This window comes from Geotrypetes seraphini, chromosome 9 (assembly GCF_902459505.1).
Source record: "Geotrypetes seraphini chromosome 9, aGeoSer1.1, whole genome shotgun sequence".
Lineage (NCBI taxonomy): Eukaryota > Metazoa > Chordata > Amphibia > Gymnophiona > Dermophiidae > Geotrypetes > Geotrypetes seraphini.
This window is the reverse complement of record NC_047092.1, coordinates 98,656,202-98,676,275: the sequence shown is the minus strand read 5'-3', so window position 1 is coordinate 98,676,275 and position 20,074 is coordinate 98,656,202. Positions and strand designations below refer to the sequence as shown.

General features: G+C 47.2%; 1 protein-coding gene across 9 annotated transcripts in view; it reads right to left on the bottom strand.

Moving 5' to 3' along the window:
• YEATS2 (YEATS domain containing 2) overlaps positions 1-20,074 on the bottom strand; it is a 1,675,245-nt gene that overhangs the window by 584,649 nt on the left and 1,070,522 nt on the right. For all 9 annotated transcript variants that reach the window (XM_033957686.1, XM_033957691.1, XM_033957693.1 and 6 more), the window contains 2 exons: positions 15,686-15,847; positions 6,829-6,938 (listed from right to left, as the gene is read on the bottom strand). In XM_033957686.1, coding sequence (XP_033813577.1) covers positions 6,829-6,938; positions 15,686-15,847 — 272 coding nt within the window. The remainder of the gene's footprint in view (positions 1-6,828; positions 6,939-15,685; positions 15,848-20,074) is intronic.

The following is a 20,074-nucleotide window of genomic DNA, read 5'->3' as shown; positions in this document are numbered from 1 at the left end:
CCCACCGCACCTTATCAAAGGCCTTCTCTGCATCAAAACTGATGAGCATGGCGGGGCTACCGTCCTGTCCCACCCGTTCTAACGCCAACAAGATGCGCCGGATGTTCTTAGCCACCGGCCTATCCCGCACAAACCCCACCTGAGAGTCCGAGATCACCGATGGCAACACACGCGCCAGGCGGTTAGCCAAAAGTTTAGCCAAAAGCTTCGCCTCATAATTCAACAATGAGATAGGACGATACGATTCTGGCAAAAGAGGGTCCTTACCAGGCTTCGGGAGAACTACAATAGACGCTAGATTTACGTAGCGAGGAAGAAAGCCCTTAGCAACACTCAGATTATAAACCTCAGCCAGTACTGGTGCTACGTCCGTCACCAACATCTTATAGAACTCACTCCGAAACCCATCCGGGCCCGGCGCCTTGCCCAACGAACTGACCCCTATCGCCCCCTCCACCTCCTCTGCGGTGATAGGAAGATCCAAAACGGCTGCATCCCGCTGAGATAAACAAGGCAAATCGAGGCTGTCAAGATAAACTTGCCCATTCAAAAGCTCGGGGCCTGGATCTGTATACACCTCAGCAAAGAACTCCCGAAACAATTCACAAATCTCCTCCGACCGATGATGCAGCACCCCAGAGGCGTCCCGAAGAGTCGTTATGCTCTCAGGTCCACCCCTCGGATGCGCCAGGCGGGCCAACAATCGACTACTCTTATTCGCAAACCGAAATAAAGAAAACTTAAAGTACTCCCTCGTCCGCAAAGCCCGAAGATGCAACAATTCATTCAGCTCCTGCTGGACCTCTAGAAGCTGCGCCCGAAGCAGGAAGGAGGGCGCCCTGCCATACAGGCGTCTCAACACAGTCGCCTTCCGCTCCAAAGCCAGAATTTGCCTATGCTTCCGCTTCGACTCCCTGGCCACATAAGAAATGACATCCCCCCGTAAGACAGCTTTAGCCATCTCCCAGTATAGAATGGGATCCTCCCGATGCTGCTGATTGTTAACTTGAAAGTCACGCCAGCACTGTATCAAAAACTCGTGAAAACGGGTATCCCTATACAGGTAACAGGAAAACCGCCAGGACCCTCTGTTGTTCAAAGAATCTCCCCAAGTCCACCGAAATCCCACCCAAGCGTGGTCAGAAATTTCAATGGGGCCCATTTCAACCCCCAATACCCGGGGAAGCAGCACGCGAGAAATGAGAAGGAAATCAATTCGTGAAAGCGTCCCGTGCGCCCTGGACAAGTGGGAGTAATCCCTCTCCAACTGGTGTAACATCCGCCACACGTCAAGCAACCCCAAGGTGGATTCCAAAAGTTGACCACCCGTATAAAGCTTGGAGGTCTCTCTACCCGACGAAGCAGATCGATCCAGCTTCGGGTCCGGTACCTCATTAAAGTTCCCACCCACCAACATCGGAACATCTCCAAACTGTAAGAGATGATTGCGGAGCCCCCGAAAAAACCTGGCCGAAGGATTATTAGGAGCGTAAACATTGCAGAGCAAAAGAGGCCGATTATCAAGTAACACTAAGGCAACTATGTAGCGCCCACCAGGGTCGCGGAGCACTTTCTGGGTGTGCAGGCGAAGACCCTTACGGATCAAAATAATAACACCACCCTTTCCCCCCACGGCGGGCGCCTCCAAATAGGAACCCACCCACCAGGTACAGAGCTTGGCATGTTCCGCTGAGGATAAAAGGGTCTCCTGTAAAAAGGCAATAGAGGTTTTAGAACGATTCAAGCGCTGCAATATTTTGGAGCGCTTAATGGGGGAGTGAATCCCCCCCACATTCCAAGAAGTTAAGGTGTATTCAAGGGCTATCCACTAATAGCCAAATCACACAAGAAGAAAGAACCAGTACAGTACCAGGGAAGCGTCCCAGCCACCGCTCCCCCAGCTTCTCGCCACCTCTGGCCCCAAGAATCAAGCCATACCCCTGCCACCTAGTCAATCCCTTAGCACAGAACCCCCAGACCCCCCCCCCCGAAATTCCCCCCAAAGCCCCACCACAGAAGCCCCGAAACCCCTCAAACCCCCCCCTCCCAACCACTCCCCTCCCCACCCCACAATCCCCCTCCCACAACCAACCCGCACCCAATCTATACCTAGGACACCCCAATAAGGGCATCACTTCCAGGAAACCAGATACACCTCCCACGGGAATAATGACCAATACCCCCTGACTCGCAAACCCCAAAACTCAGAGAATAGTAAGAGCAACCTCCCTCAGCCAAAAACCCCCAAAACACTCAACCCACCCCTCCCCTCCAGGAACACCACAGCCACACCACCTACCCGCAGACACACTCCCCCTACCAAGTCCCCAATGCTTAAATAACTAGATAGGCCAAGAACAGGCCCTAACTCACAAAGAACAGGCAGGTCAACCCCCCTCCAACCTCACACACACCACCCAGGCCGACCTTCAAGAAACACAGAGACCCAAATCTAAGGGAGAGGAGAGAAACCCCCAGTCCAAACTCAAACCACAGATCAGGCCCCAGATATGGGTCTCCTCAGTCCACAGCCGCTCCCTGCGGGAGCTCCTCAGGCAACATCTCCGCCACAAAACGCTGCGCAGCCTCCAAGGTGTCAAAATGATGAGCTCTACCCAGATGTGTCAACCGCAGGCGAGCCGGGTACTGCAGGGAAAAAGCAATGTGACGCTGGATGAGACGGTTGCATAGAGGTGAAAACTTGCGTCGTGCCTGAGACACCTCCGCTGAGTAGTCCTGGAAGCAAAGTATGGGCTTGTTGTCATACAAGAGCTTCTTGCCCTGCCGCAGCGCACGCAGGACCTCCATCTTATGATGATAATTCAGGATACGGCAAATGACCACTCGAGGTCTGTCAGCATTTTCTCTCCGCTGCCCCAAGCGATGCGCCCTCTCCACCCGCAAGGGGCCTGAGGAAGATGATATAGACAAAGACTCGGGCAACCAGCGTTCCAGCAGCGCCCCCAGCTCTACGTCCCGCACCGATTCAGGCAGGCCAACAAACCGAAGGTTATTCCGGCGGGACCTGTTCTCCAAGTCATCCACCTTGGCACGCAACGCAGCCAACGCCGATGTGTGGGTGGACTGCTCCTGGGCCAGCTGCTGGACGTGATCCTCCACAGCACTCACCCTCTGCTGAGTCTCCCTGACCTCCGATGTGAGGGAGGCAAATCGCTGGTCCAGCGTGTCCAGTTTATCAAGGATGCGTTGTAGTTTGTCCCCCAAAGAGCTCTCGAGGGCAGCCTGAACCTCCGTCGTAACTGCGGACACCCAGGATGAGTGCGGAGCCTCCGGCGACGGGGGCGCCACGGGATTCGCCAACTTGGCGTCTGGCACCTTACTCCGCTCCCGATCCTTCCGGACCGCCTTAGTGGCCATGGCGATCCCACTCCGGGCTCCCCACTCTTACCGTGCCACCAAGAAGCTCCCCAGCACAGGGAGAAGACCGATCCCAAACTTCAGCTCACAGGGGAAGAGCCACACCGTGCCCCGGAGTCAGAGTCCCAGCCAGCTGCCTTCTGCTGCACCACGTGGCCCCGGGTGACCCGAAAACGAAGCTGCAGGGCTGCCAGCAGGACGGCCGCAGAATCGTGCCGCGTCCCCAGTGAACCTCCCAGCACGGGAAAAGAACCGCACCCGAAGGCAGACCCGCAGGAGGAGAGCCGCGCCGCGACCCAACAGGGCAGATTCGCGGCCGCACGCTACCCGCGGCGCCACGTGGCCGCCGGCCGTCTCAAACGAGGGAGCCAGAGCCGCGAAGGAAATTGCTGCTCGGTTGCTCCGCTGCTCCAGCAACCTCCCCAGAGCCGCAGACAACCCGAACCCAGGGGAAAAATGCAGATAAAGGGCCTCGCCGTGGTCAGGTGAAACGGAGCTGTAGCAGCACGCTGTCTACAGCTCCATATTTCCGCCGGAAGTCCAAATGACTTTTTTTTAGTCACTCCCCTCCTCTCGATTTTCCCATAGGAAATAATGAGGTTGTACTTACAGTTCTGTGCAGTGCCTGCCTGTCAGCTTTTCCCTGCAGCTGAAGCTTAATAGAAAGGACATTCTCCCTCAAAAACTTCTGAAAATGCCTTCCAGCCTTGAAATCATTGAGCTTCCAGTCGGTTTGAACCTGACCTCCACCCCCTACAAAATCTCAAAGCATGACAGGGGCAGGAAACTGTAGCCGGCCCTCTTGAAATCTGAGGGTTTTTACACAGGGTGCCTGCAGCCTGCACTTAAGCCTCTGAAAATAAATCCAGCAGGCAATCTGGATCCCAGGGGAACAGATCCTGAGCTCTCAAGTGGCACACAGCAGGCTGGCTTCATAGCTCTACCCAGTTTGCCCTGCAAAGCTGCAGTCCAGTTTTGCAGAACCTGCATCCTTCCCCAGGCCGAGAACCCTGAAGAAAGGGGTCTCAGTGCACCAAAGCCACCAAAATAGTGAACTTTAAATGGAAAAAAAAAATAAAAAAAACTAAGCAGAATAGTTCAGAAACACCTTAGCATGGTTTACTTACAGAAGGAAAAACTGAAGGGGGCACTGTACTCCACTAGCAATATGGGAGGTGCTGAAAGCTGTCAGTATCACACTTCTGCAAGACCTGGTTTGCGGGTTTGGGCTGAATACAAAGGCCTGGATTCTGTAAATTGTGTCCCGATTGTAGGCAGCTGTAGGCCTAGGGAGGCTCGCCTAGGCCAGTAGGAAATGTGTATAATGTAGACTAGAGAGTTGCGCGGGGACAGAAATCCTACCCATCCCCGCCCGTCCCCGCCAGGATCCTCTCCAGCCTCACCCGTCCCTGCCAGGATCCTCTCCATCCCCGCAAGGAATTACCTCCATCCCCGCCCATCCCCATAAAAAGCAGCAATTATTTCTGACAGGATCATCAATTCCACAGTTTCTTTTGTGTTTCCGCTGCTGTTTTCCTTGTGGAATCTCTTTGGTGGAACCCTTTTTTTGTTTTCTGTTCAGGTAATTAACTTATAAACCCCCTCTTTTGCTAAGGCTGAGGTTTCCATTATATTACATTACATTACATAACTGGCTTATATTCCGCCTGTACCTTTCAGTTCTAAGCGGATTACATCAGAACGATAACTGGACATTTCCAAGAAGAGAAATACAAATTACAATTAAGGCGTAAGGTCTAAAGCAATTTTGATGAGTAGATTCTAAGAGGGGGAGAGAGGGGAAAAGGAAGGGATTAGGACGTTTGGGTGAATTTCGTGAATATTATATGGATGAACCCTGCTTCCAAAGCCTTTCATCCCTGTGGGAGTCCCGTTGGCTAGAGAGGGGTCCCCGTGGGAGTCCCGTGGGTTACAGGGGGATTCCCGCGGGACCCCCGCGATCCACATTCCCGTGCAGACCTCTAATGTAAACACAGCTGCTACACTTATCATGGCAAGGGATCTCCATGCTGTGATAAGTATAGCAGCCGCAGCTGCGGCCGCCAGTGCCCCCTCCCCGAATGCGGCAGGAGGATGCCCAACCCCTCCTGCCCGAAGACCCCACTCCAGCCCGAAGATCATCTGCAGGAGGGTGCTCAATCCCTTCTGCCAGACCTCCCCAACGAAACCCCCAACCCCCCTCCCCGAGCCCCCACAATGAAACCCCCCCTCCCCGGACCCCTCAACCCCTCCTCTCCAGACCCAACAAAAGTCCCTAACCCCCTCCCCCGGGCCCCCCAACTATCCTCCCCGGGCTCACCTTGAACGCTGGTTGGCCAGGTTTTCCCACCGTGTGTCCAACAGGCCCCGCCTCCATTGAAGTGAGGCAGGACTGTCCTTCTCCGGCCCATCCCACAGGAACCTAAGGACTGATTGGCCCAGGCATCTAAGGCCCCTCCTATAGGTGGAGCCATAGGTACATGGGCCGAGATGGGGATTCCAACAATGGGGGGTTGGGGATTTTTGTTGGGGGGGGGTCCGGGGAGGGGGGTTCCGGCAGGAAGGATTGGACACCCTCCTGCCTGCAATCTTCGGGGTGGGGGTGGGCAGTCTTCGGGCAGGAGGGGTTGGGCTCCCTCCTGTCATGATCTACATGGGGGGTGGGTGGTCTTTGGGCAGGAGGGGTTGGGTTCCCTCCTGCCGCGATCGTTCAGGGGGGGGAATGGCAGCCACGGCCGCTATACTTATCGTGGTGTATAAAGGCCTTGTCTACAGTAACCTGGTTCTGTAACCAGCATCTGTAATATGGACGTTGGTTACAGGCTGTATAGCAGAATCCAGGCCAAAATGTATGAACTCCTGAGATGTAACAGAATAGGATATATCCTCAGCCTTCCTTAATGGATAAAGAATCCGGTCCACCTTAAAGCCTAGGGGCCCAAAGTAAGGAGAGAAGGTTCATAGTAAGAAAAGAAGGCCCCAGAGAATATGCTAAGACAGGGGTAGGGAACTCTGGTCCTCGAGAGCCATAGTCCAGTCGGGTTTTCAGGATTTCCCCAATGAATATGCATGAGATCTATTTGCATGCACTACTTTCAATGCATATTCATTGGGGAAATCCTGAAAACCCAACTGGAATACGGCTCTCAAGGACTGTGCTAAGGGTATATTAAATGGGAAGGAATTTTGGGGTTCTTGTAAATAAACATTTGGCCTTTTTGTTCTGCATCTGGGCTTGGCTGGCTTTATTTTTCTCCCCAAGCTCGGATGCTCACAGTTATACTATTACAAGCTGCTGACAAGGAACACAAGTGAATATCCTCCTACACCTGGCTAGAACCACAGATCTTGCAATTTCTCTCTACTTGGTGCAAGACTAATAAGCAGATTTCATGTTTAAACTTCTCAGCATCCTGACAGAGATTTCATTCAACACTCTCCTGAACTTACCTGTGGTGTCTGTTTAAGAACATAGGATGTATATGTGAGATGCTGTGGTAATCCACCAATAATATTCTGAGTTCCTCCTCCATTACTTGCAGAACCACCTGTCTGCATGCCTATAATAAACAGAACAGAATGCTAAATGATGTCCAAACAGAATGTAGAAATTTTAAGGATAATATTACGTGATCCAACTTCTGCTACAAAAATGACCGACACGAGCTCAAATAAACCATTTCACAATTAGCAAGAAAATACTAAAATCTGCAGATAGCTAAGATGGCACAAACTGAATTAGCTTTTTTATTCTTTTATTAGTGTGGTTGACATGTTCATTTGCTTGAATGAATAGAATATAAACATTAATAAATTAATTTAAGAAGCCAATACAAAGTGATATCCTTTTCTTGAACTTATTTATTAGACCTTTTATTAAAGCTTGTGTGTGTGTGGGGGGGGGTTGTTTCTTTTTTCTGCAGAGCAAAGCAGCTATGATCTGGCTTTATATATACAGTGCAAGGTGTAATGTATACACGCGATGCTCCATTTTTCTTTATGCCATTGTTTCCTTTGCAGTTCCCTGATGGCTCTCTGTAATGTGTTATCTCTGAATATTAGAGGTTTAAATCATCCTATCAAGAGAAAAAGGGCACTTCTGTATTGTAAACATCATTCAGCTCAAATAGTCTTTCTGCAAGAAACTAAACTGAATTCAATTGAGTCTGCTAAATTAAAACGTGACTGGGTCTCTCAGTGTTTCTTCTCTCCCGCAGTGGCTTCTAAGGGAGGGGTGGCTATATTATTGTCCAAACATCTTCATTACTCTATTGTGCACTCTTCCCATGATTCGCAGGGTCGGTGGGTCACAGTCACACTGGAAATTAATGCTGTTCGATATACCTTCTTTACGGTATATGGTCCAAATGTCCCCAACACTGAATTTTTTAGAACTTTAGCAAAAGAATTGGCCTTTATATCCACTGATTACTTTATCATGGGGGGTGATTGGAATATAGTCCTAGATGCCCATCTTGATCGTAGATCCCAATCATCTTATCGCTCTCCTCCTACGCTTCCGATATTAACACATATTATCCAATCATTTGGCCTGGTTGACGCCTGGCGTCTCTATCACCCGAAAGGTCTTGAATATACTTTTTGGTCCGCACCTCATGCTTCTGCCATGAGGTTGGACTACTTTCTTCTATCTCAATCTCTCCTATCATCTGTATGATCCACTTCTATTATCTCTTGCCCTCTTACTGATCATTCAGCTGTTTCTGTTTCCTTTTCTCTGTCTGCTCCTCCGTCTCCTACGCCTACCTGGCGTCTGAATACTGCTCTACTAGCGGATAAAGATTTTATACATCAGATTGAAGAATGGACTGTAGAATATTTTGCGCATAATGATACCCAGGAGTTGGCATTTCAAACTGTTTGGGATGCCTATAAAGCTTACCTGCGAGGAAGAATCATAGCTTACTCGGCCCACTTAAATAAAGAAAGAAAACGTGAGCTCACTGACTTAGAAACTCAAATAAAATTGCTAGAGACAGAATATCATCTGTCTACATCCACCCCAGTTTTGACTCGGCTCCGTAAACTTAAATTTCAGTATAACTCCATCCTTTCTGAACGAGCTGGGGTCTTACTAATACAGGAAGGGGCTCTTTACTATGAACATCGCAATAGAGCGGGGACGCTGCTGGCCAATTACCTCAAACATAAAAAGAGAGCTGGGCACATTAAAGCTCTTAAACCAGCTGGATCTATCATCACAGATCCTAATGATATAGCTAATCATTTTAAATCTTCTATGAGCACTTATACACCTCGGGGGTAAATCCTACTGAAGTAGACTTTGATGATTTCTTCAAAGGTATGACCCCTCCTATATTGCCATCTAAATTGCTGGATAACCTTAACAAACCAATCTCTGAATTAGAGATAGGTGAGGCCATAGATGGTCTGAAATCTGGTAAGGCACCGGGGGGAGATGGACTATCCCTGGGTTTTTACAAAGTTTTTCGGAAGATTATTCTCCCCAAATTATTTACATTATACTCAGATTTCTTGGCTAATGCTACTAGTGGAGGCACTTTTGTTGAAGCAGATATAGTAGTATTTCCCAAGCCTGGACGTGACCCCATGCTCCCGAAAAACTATAGACCCATCTCACTACTCAACTATGATTGTAAAATTTATGCAAAATTTCTTGCAGACAGACTTGCTAAAGCTCTCCCTTTACTCATCTATCCTACTCAATGTGGTTTTGTGAAAGGTCGACTGACGGCAGATAATTCTAGAGTTTTCTACCATGTACTGCAGGCGGCCTGTAATATTTCCACTCCGACATGCGTGATGTCATTAGACGCAGAAAAAGCATTTGATTATGTGGAGTGGAAATATTTATTCTATACTTTAAGGTGGTTCCAACTGGGACAGGTTTTCACAGATATGATTCATATACTATATGCTAATCCCAGGGCCAGATTGAATGTGGAGGGATATCTATCTCCCTATTTTTCCCTATTTAGGGGAACTAGACAGGGGTGTCCATTGTCCCCTCTCCTATTCAATCTGGCCCTGGAACCTTTGCTGCGCAGACTTGATTCTGATCCTGCTATCACAGGTATACTGGTGGGTCCAACTGAGGTACGTCTATCGGCTTTCGCTGATGATGTGCTCTTATATGTATCCAACCCAGTTGATTCCCTCCCGGCAATTCTCAATCTTCTTTCTAGATTTGGGCGCCTTTCCAGTTACACCATTAACTGGGATAAGACTGAAGTATTGCCTTTGAATGTTTATTGCACAAAGGATATGATTGCACTGTATGGCCTTACCTGGTGTTCCACGACCATTAAATACTTAGGAATTCATTTTTGTAATACCTGGCAAGATACGGTGGCACATAACGTCAAACTCCTGCTCTCCAAACTTCACACACTTTGTCACCAGTGGTCCCCTCTACATCTAACCTGGTGGGGCAGGTTGGAGACCATTCGAATGATGTTGACCCCCCAAATACTTTATGTGCTTCAAATGTTGCCCTTACCTCTTCCTCCCACCTTGTTTAAACAGATAGACCGGATCATGACTAAATTCTTATGGTCTGGGAAGCCATTCCGTATTGCGCTGTCTACCCTTAAGAAACCATGGTCTCAGGGTGGGGTTAACTTTCCTCAGTATAAAAGATATGCTATGGCAGCGATTCTGAGGGGTGCCAGTAAATGGTTTTTGCCTCCTACCTGTGCTACTTTGCCCTATTGGGGCCTATTGGAACGTGCATTAGCAATGCCCTTCACCTTACTTGAAGCCTGCTATTCCAAAACAGTACCCTGCTTTAATAACTGGGAGGTACTACATGCTACCCAACAGGCGATCCTTGAATTGGGACGTACCCTAAAACATCCAATATTTACCAAAATACATTCCACACTCTGGGGTAACCCTAACATTATTATAGGCTCACGTATGGTGCATTGGCCTTCATGGATAAATGTTGGTATATGGTATATACGGGACATTCTGAACAACCATACCTTACTGTCTTTTGCCCAGTTGCAGCTAAAGTATAACCTACCTTCCCATCAGGCCTATGGATATCTTCAATTATGTCACAGCCTGCAATCGGCTTTTGGCCCTGCTCTAGAACGTTTGCAACGGGGCTCTTTTCGCATGTCTACTTTGCTGTCCTCATGGAGTACTAAACCTCATTTGATGTCTAGGATTTATGATGTTATATAGGGTGCTGACCCGGACATTCTTCTTCCAGTCCAAAGGCAGTGGGCTCACGATCTTCAATGTCTTGTCTCTGAGCAACAATGGACTCAGGTGTGGGGTCATTACAACAGACCCCTGCATTCAGCGTCTCTCAGACAATCATTGTTTTTTGTTCTTCATAAATCGTTGTGGACTCCTATTAAACAACAACGAGTCTCCCCGACATCCTCCAATAGATGCTGGCGATGCGAGACCCATCTGGGAACTTTCCAGCATATGCTCTTCGATTGTCCTCTTGTTTCTGCATTCTGGACTGAGGTGGGGGATATAATAGGTCAGGTCCTATCATCTTCAACGACCCTATCGTATTGCCAGGTAATACTACGATCTGCCATACTGGAACCTCCACTCTCTTGATCATATTCTGTTCTCTATGACATTCTCCTGGGGTTAGCCATAAAGACTGTGCTCCTCCATTAGAAACGCAAATCCCCAGTACCTACGAATCAATGGTGGAATATGGTACTTCTGTGTTATAAGTATGAATTACGCTTGGCAGAGTGTAGAGGTTCCCAAGGGACTTTTCATGGTATATGGTCTCCATTGAAGCATTACTGTGATACTACTTGAATGTATACATACATATGTATTAGAGAATGACACGGGGAAAAAATCTGTCCCCATCACTGCACCGTCCCCGGTCCACCATCCTCTGCACCGCCCCGTCACTGCCGTTCCCTTCACAGCCCCTTCACCGTCCCCGTCTAGCACCCATCTTCTTCCCTCTGCTCCCCCATAGTCTGGCATCTGTCTTCTTCCCTTCCAGCGTCTTCTCCCCACTCTGCCTTCCACATTTCCTTTCAGGGTCTGTTCCTCTCTACCCTCTTTCAATGTCTGTTCTATTCCTTTCCACCACCACCCTTCCCTCCCTCCTTTACCATCTGTTCCTTTCTACCACCCTTCTTTCATATCTTCTATCAGTCCCCCCACCATCTCTCTTCTCCCTTACCATGAGCAAATAGAACTTCTGAAAATTGTATTGCTGAGGCATTATTTCTAGTACGCCTTTTTTTCCAGATGGATAATGACATCAATTTTATAATTCTTACTGTCTGCTCTGATTTCATTCACAATTTGATTTGTGTTTTGTACCTGAGGATTCCATGAGGCATTTAACCTTTTCCTGTCTCTTCTGTGATTTCAAGTTGATTCCTTCAATAATGGAGTCTCAAGACAGTAGCAGTTTTCTATTTTGGGCTCTTTTGACATTGTTTAAGGGATTTCTTGTACATTTGGTGCTGGTCTTCTTTGATGAGGTCACTTCAGAATCTATTTCCAAGGAAGAGAAACTTTTTCCCTTTCACCCCCTCCTTCCTTGTGTGAGCTGGAACACGCGGTCCCCGCAAACAAGTAATTTTATATAATTTTCATTCTATACATTCATAGAAATTAAAGTCTAGATAATGCCAGTCACATAACAAAACATGATTTTACAAAAATAATTCCCTGCACAGTCAAGCCTGCAAGGATTACTAGATGTCTTTCAGCAGCTCCCCTCCCTCCCCCTTACCTTTGTGGCCAAGTCAAAATGATCTACCAATAAAATTTTAAAAACACAAAGTACGCTGTACGCAGAGAAAATGTTAATTATCATTTATATTCCGCGGGTTTTCAAAGAGGTCAAGGCAGATGACTTTATGCAATGTCACCTCAGTAACAACTATACAAAAATAGACAAATATTCCCCCTCCCTTTTTACTAAACTGCGATAGCGGTTTTTAGCGCAGGGAGCTGCGCTGAATGCCCCACGCTGCTCTCGACGCTCATAGGCTCCCTGTGCTAAAAAACGCTATTGCGTTTTAGTAAAAGGGGGCCATAGTGCAAAATATAAACAGCAGATATAAATTCTCAAAACAGACACATTTTGATCACTAAGTTGAAAATAAAATCATTTTTCCTACCTTTTTGTCTGGTGATTTCATGAATCTCTGGTCCTTCTTTCTTCTCCTGCCCCCCCCTCTTTTTTTCTCTCTCCCCCTGGCTCCCCTCTTTCTTTCTCTCTCCCTCTGGCCCCCTCTTTATTTCTGCCTTTCTTTCTCTCTTCCCCTGGCCTCCCTCTTTATTTCTCTCTCCCCCTGGCCCTCCTCTTTCTTTCTGCCTTTCTTTCTCTCCCTCTTGACCCCCTCTTTATTTCTGCCTTTCTTTCTCTCTCCCCCTGACCCCTCTTTATTTCTGCCTTTCTTTCTCTCTCCCCCTGGCCCCCCCTCTTTATGTTTTCCTTTCTTTCTCTCTCCCCCTAGCCCCCACAAAGCCATCGTGCCAATTTCTCCACTTCCACGATTCTTTCCCTACCCTCACCCCCAAGCCAGCAGCCGATTTCACCCTGCTCCTTCCCCGATGTCCTGATGTCCTGAACTTCATCGGGCAGCAGCAGCATTCACAATTCACTGCTGTTGCCCGCTTCATGCCTTCCTCTCTGTCGGGTCCTGTCTTCATGAAAACAGGAAGTAGGCAGGACCCGGCAGAGAACAAGGCCTGAAGCCGGCAACAGCAGCGAATTGTAAACGCTGCTGCTGCCCGAAGAATGTAATGGAGCACGAGGCAGACCGCTTCTCCCCCCTCCCAGCCGAACCCCCGCTGACCCTCCTATCTCCACCCCCTCCGTGAACCTTTCCGACCCTCCCAGCGAGAGCAGCAAACCTCCTTCGCGGCTTTCTCCTCCCTATGCCGCATCACTGATGACGTCATTAGTGATGCGGCAGAGGGAGGAGAAAGCTGACGCTACTGGAGGGAGGTTTGCTGCTTTCGCTGGGAGGGTCGGAAAGGTTCACTTGGGGGGGAGAGATAGGAGGGTCAGTGGAGGTTCGGCTGGGAGTGGGGAGAAGCGGTCTGCCTCAGTGCTCCAAGGCCTGGCGCCATTACCTTTTTCGCCCCTCCTGCCCCCCCCCCTTGGTACGCTACTGCTCTCCAGCTCTCCTTAGTTTGCCGGTTTTCTTTTTCGGCGACCGGCACACGCGGCTGCTCAAAGTTCAATCTTCTGCTCTGCTGCAACTTCCTGTTTCCGGTTGGGTCAGAGCAGAAGATTGAATACTGAGCAGCCGCACGTGCGCGGCTCTTTTGAAAGCATTCCGGTCGCCGAAAAAGAAAGCCGGCAAATTAAGGTGAGGTGGAGAGAGGAAGCTGGTTAAACTATCGAGTCGGCGTGCGGGTGGGGACTGCGGGGACTGCACGATCCTTTATGCCTCACTGCGGTGACAAGACCATTCACCGCTCCACGGGGCGGTGATGGCCTTGTCCCCGTCCCCGCAGAGGCTGCTAATTTTCATTCCCCGTTTTTGGCGGGTTACCCGCGGCTAAACACAGTAGCCGCGGGTAAACCGCCACCATGTCATTCTCTAATATGTATTACACTTATTTGTACTGTTATGGTCTGTATCACCCACTGGATGCTTTGCTCTGCTGTTGCTCTTGTTTCTTTTTTGTTTGTTATTCTTTTGTTTTATATTTTTCAATAAAATGACTTGACTTTAGAAATAAAATGCCTAAACAACAACAACAACAAAAAAAAGATGTAATATACTTAGATTTCAGCAAAACCTTTGATACGGTTTCTCATAGGAGGCTCTTGAACAAATTTGAAGGGCTGAAGTTAGGACCCAAAGTGGTGAACTGGATAAGAAACTGGCTGTCAGACAGACGCCAGAAGGTGGTGGTTAATGGAAGTCGCTCAGAGGAAGGAAAGGTGAGTAGTGAAGTCCCTCAGGGTTTGGTGCTGGGGCCAATCCCGTTCAATATATTTGTGAGTGACATTGCTGAAGGGTTAGAAGAAAAGTTTGCCTTTTTGCAGATGACACCAAGATTTGTAACAGAGTAGATACCGAAGAGGGAGTGGAAAATATGAAAAAGGATCTGCAAAAGTTAGAGGAATGGTCTAATGCCTGGCAACTAAAATTCAATGCAAAGAAATGCAGAGTAATGCATTTGGGGATTAATAATAGGAAGGAACCGTATATGCTGGGAGGAGAGAAGCTGATATGCACGGACGGGGAGAGGGACCTTGGGGTGATAGTGTCCGAAGATCTAAAGGCGAAAAAACAGTGTGACAAGGCAGTGGCTGCTGCCAGAAGGATTCAGGGCTGTATAAAGAGAGGCGTAGTCAGTAGAAGGAAGAAGGTGTTGATGCCCCTGTACAGGTCATTGGTGAGGCCCCACTTGGAGTATTGTGTTCAGTTTTGGAGACCGTATCTGGCGAAAGACGTAAGAAGACTTGAGGCGGTCCAGAGGAGGGCGACGAAAATGATAGGAGGCTTGCGCCAGAAGACGTATGAGGAGAGACTGGAAGCCCTGAATATGTATCCCTAGAGGAAAGGAGAGACAGGGGAGATATGATTCAGACGTTCAAATACTTAAAGGGTATTAACGTAGAACAAAATCTTTTCCAGAGAAAGGAAAATGGTAAAACCAGAGGACATAATTTGAGGTTGAGGGGTGGTAGATTCAGGGGCAATGTTAGGAAATTCTACTTTACGGAGAGGGTGGTGGATGCCTGGAATGCGCTCCCGAGAGAGGTGGTGGAGAGTAAAACTGTGACTGAGTTCAAAGAAGCGTGGGATGAACACAGAAGATTTAGAATCAGAAAATAATATTAAAGATTGAACTAGGCCAGTTACTGGGCAGACTTGTACGGTCTGTGTCTGTGCATGGCCGTTTGGAGGAGGATGGGCAGGGGAGGACTTCAATGGCTGGGAGGGTGTAGATGGGCTGGAGTAAGTCTTAACAGAGATTTCGGCAGTTGGAACCCAAGCACAGTACCGGGTAAAGCTTTGGATTCTCGCCCAGAAATAGCTAAGAAAAAAAAAAAATTTAAATTGAATCAGGTTGGGCAGACTGGATGGACCATTCGGGTCTTTATCTGCCGTCATCTACTATGTTACTATGTTACTCAAGATTTAATGTAATTGAGTTATGCTACTTTCATGAATTATTCATGCATGAATCAGAGTTTCACATTCTTACTCTCTCAAACCTGAATGGCTTATAGAACTCTGCAATAACAACCTATGAATCCTATAAATATATGAAAACCAAATAATTAACCATATCCACAAATACTAAGGTAAAATATTTTGAGACTCACTAGTATTGCCTGTGGCACGCAGGATGGCTCCCTGAGGGATCAGTAGTAATTTTCCTTTTCCTGATGGGTTTTTGCTGTTTGTAGTGAGGTATAGCTTGGTTCCTGGAGGTAAATTTGTCAGGTTGGCAAGATTTGTGCCAGGTAATTGCAATGTAGCCATCACTAAAATGAGAAAATAAAATCAACTAAATAAGAGTCTACAGGAAATAAAAAGATCATTTCTAAAATATAGTTCTTTATAGCATCTGAAGATGACAGGAAAAGTGGTCTTTAGGACAATATATACAAATAAAAAGAGACTACAAAAAATATTACCTTGGTAATAGTAGATAGGTGCGTCATTCTAGACAAGTGGGTTGTCTCCCCATGACTGCAAGATATCTGCAGAAGGAATCCACTCCGGATTATTTTCTGTGTCCCTCATACTTCACTGGGAGCTCTTCTGCTGTCTGCAGTTAGTACCCAAGCTCAAACCAAGTATGTGAAGTAAGGATACAGATGGGACACTCCTGAACAAAAGAACTGTTCTGCTTTAACATAAAACACTGTAACAGGTAATGAACTTGCAACAGCTAACAGAAGCATCAAAGGAGATCAGGGAGTACCCCTGAATTTGCTCAACCTATTATAGAGAATTCTTCAAATCCCAAAGGGCTGACTGACATCCGAGAACAACTTGGAAAAGCATTAAAATAAAGAGACAGTAGGCAGGTGCAGGAAGGATAGGACAGGAGTCTAGAATGACACACACAGGACACTGAGATCTGAAAATCAAATGTTGCTTAACACATGGAAACTGAAGTGTTTAATATATGCAAACTAAAAAAATCCTACTTTTCTATGGTTGGGCCCATTCTGTGGAATGCTGTGACTGGCACTCTAAGGTTTTGTGATAATTTGCTACAATTCAGAAAATTGCTCAAAACGTACCTTTTTGCACGGGCATTTTTTCAGTTAGCTCTCTATTTCTTAACGATGATTATGCTACCATCATTAAGATCTTAATGTGATAGTTTTTGTATCTTTGACCTCTTCTCTTTACCTGTTTATGGTACTTGGTCTCGTAAAATGTATTTTAAGCTGTGTATGTGAATTGTGAGCCGCTTTGGTAAAAAAGTGGCTTATAAACGTTTTAAATAAATAAATACTGGACAAGATATTATCAAGGTAAGGATATAATCTCTTTTTCCAGTGCAATATGTGTATCATTCTAGACAAGTGAGACATACAAAAGCAGACCCAGGAATTTAGGGCGGGCTGACTGCACTGGCCTGTAACACAGACAAACCAAAAGCAGAGTGTACGCGTGCTGCAATGTCCACCCTATAAAAACCTTGCAAAAGTGTGCTTCGTGGACCAAGATCAGGCCACCCCGGCATAGACAGCAAGATCAGGCCACCCCGGCATAGACAGCAAGATCAGGCCACCCCGGCATAGACAGCAAGATTGGGACCCCTCCCCCCCAGCATAGACAGCAAGTTCAGCAACGGCAACTGCAAGCAGTGCTCAGCCCAAAGCTTCCCTCTGACGTGAACCGCAAGGCGGAAACAGAAAGTTGCATCAGAGGGGAAGCTTTGGGCTAAGCACCGATTGCATTTGCCGATCTTGATGTCTATTCTGGGGGGGGGCCCGAACTTGCTGTGTATGCTGGGGAAGGGGAATGATCTTGCTGTCTCTGCTGGGGGGGCAGTCTTGCTGTCTATGCCGGGGAGGAGGGACAGTCTTGCAGTCAATGCCGGGGAGGGGGGGGGCGATCTTGCTGTTGATGCCGGGGGAAGGTGCGGGGCCCGATCTTGCTGTCGATGCCGGGGCTCATCGTCACCATTTGAAAAGAAAAAAATTGGAAAGGTGACGGTGAGTGGGCCCCCCTTAAAATTTTGGGCTCTAGGCACGTGCCTACTGGGCCTATCCTTTAATCCAGCCCTAGCCCGAGAATCTCGGAGACAGCGTGAACTCACAGGCCTTGAGCATGTGCAGATGCTCAAGCCCCAGCAAAGAAGAGGACGCAGATCTTCGGGCACTGGCACGTCCTGTGCGTTGGTGCCGGTGGCCAGATTGGGGTAAGCAGCATGGAGTATGGGGGATTTCAGATCACGGTGGGGGGGTGCGACGCGAGCGGGGAGGTGCCGGATCACGGGGGGAGGGTGCCGGATCGCGGGGTACGCCGCTCGCAAATCGAGGCAAGCTCGGTTTCCGAGGCGCCGATTTTGCGAATGTTGTGCTCGTCTTGCAAAACACTCACAAACCGGTGCACTCGTAAACCAAGGTACCACTGTATATTGAATTATTGCAACATCATCAATCTGGATTCCTATAAAAAGACTATTAAAAAGATGAGTTATTCAAAACACTGCAAAGCATTTGATTTTTGGTCTGAAAAAATTGAAGCATATAACACCTTATTATCAGAAGAGAGAATAATTTTTAAATGTGCTTTTTTATGTAATAAAACACTATTTGGTCTTGCTCCAAATTATCTTCTAAAATACTTTGTATTATCTGAAATTAATTGCCAAACTCGTGGTATTACATTATTTTCTTTTCCATCTTTAAAACGGACTTTATCTTTTCAAGCAGGTAAATGGAATAAGAATTTAAGTGGTTTGATTATGTCTTCCTTTTCCTATCAAGATTTAGGAAATTATTGAAAACTTACTTGTTTGATAAATTTGTATAAGTGAATTGCTAATTTAATGTATTTGTGATCCTGAGAATATAATTGATGTGTCATCGCTTGCAAGGTATTGCGGTCTACAAATAAAGTTTATACCTAGTTTATGGCACATCGTCCCCACATCCATTAGATCGCTAGACAGTCTATGGAACTTCAGGAAGGTCGTGAAAACCTTCCTCTTTACAAATCCAGCTCCTTAAAGACCGAAGCATCCACTCCTAGTTAAATAGAACTCAAAGGCATCTCCTGGTACAACAAATGGACCCCCACTGCCACAAAAATATAACTTAAACATTTACCAATCCTACTAAACACTCCAAGCATAATCAAATTGTGCCACATACTAAAATTCAAATGTCATTCCCAGTAAAAACCATCTCTGCTACTCACTGGAGCCCAACTGCTGACCATCAATCATGTACTCTCCTACAATGCAAATGCTGTATTACCTTTATGTTATGTTCTATCAGTACTAATAATGTTGCAACAATCTACGCTATATTTGTATTATCTATTCTGTGAATGTTGTAATATCTACTAAGCTATATCTGCCAAGTTATGTACTTTTCACTTATGTCTGTCCTTTCTATACTGTGAATGTACTTTTGTAACCTGTTCTGGGCTCCTTTAGGATGGGCTAAATAAATGAATGAATAAATAAATACAATTATTTGAACCTGTGGTCTAGAATACTGGCAATCTTACCTCTTGATTGATATGAAGTGCCAAAATGACATTCGGCAAAAGGATGGGACTATGCAAAAGGAAACTCCTGCCTCCGTGACCTTGAGGAAGGATTCCCTGCATGACAGGGTCTGCAGCTCTGACTCTCGTCTCGCTGAAATAATGGCCATGAGGAAAACAGTCTTGATGGTAAAATCCAATAAGGATGCCTCTTGAATAGGTTCATGTGTAGCCTTACTGAGGCCATGCAAAACTATTTTAAGGTTCCATGATAAAAATGGTTATTTCACCAGTGGTCTGAGCTTCAGTGCCCCTTTAAGAATCTGGCTATGTCTGGATTAGAGAATGACACGGGGAAAAAAATCTGTCCCCGTCACTGCACCGTCCCCGGCCTACCATCCTCTGCACCGCCCCGTCACCGCCGTTCCTTTCACCACCCCGTCACCGTCACTGCCATCCCTTTCACCACCCCGTCACCGCCACTGCCATCCCATTCACCGCCCCGTCACCGTCTAGCACCCATTTTCTTCCCTCCACTCCCCCATAGTCTGGCATCTGTCTTCTTCCCTTCCAGCGTCTTCTCCCCACTCTGCCTTCCACATTTCCTTTCAGGGTCTGTTCCTCTCTACCCTCTTTCAATGTCTGTTCTATTCCTTTCCACCACCACCCTTCCCTCCCTCCTTTACCATCTGTTCCTTTCTACCACCCTTCTTTCATATCTTCTATCAGTCCCCCCACCATCAGCAGTCTCTCTTCTCCCTTACCATGAGCAAATAGAACTTCTGAAAATTGTATTGCTGAGGCATTATTTCTAGTACGCCTTTTTTTCCAGATGGATAATGACATCAATTTTATAATTCTTACTGCCTGCTCTGATTTCATTCACAATTTGGTTTGTGTTTTGTACCTGAGGATTCCATGAGGCATTTAACCTTTTCCTGTCTCTTCTGTGATTTCAAGTTGATTCCTTCAATAATGGAGTCTCAAGGCAGTAGCAGTTTTCTATTTTGGGCTCTTTTGACATTGTTTAA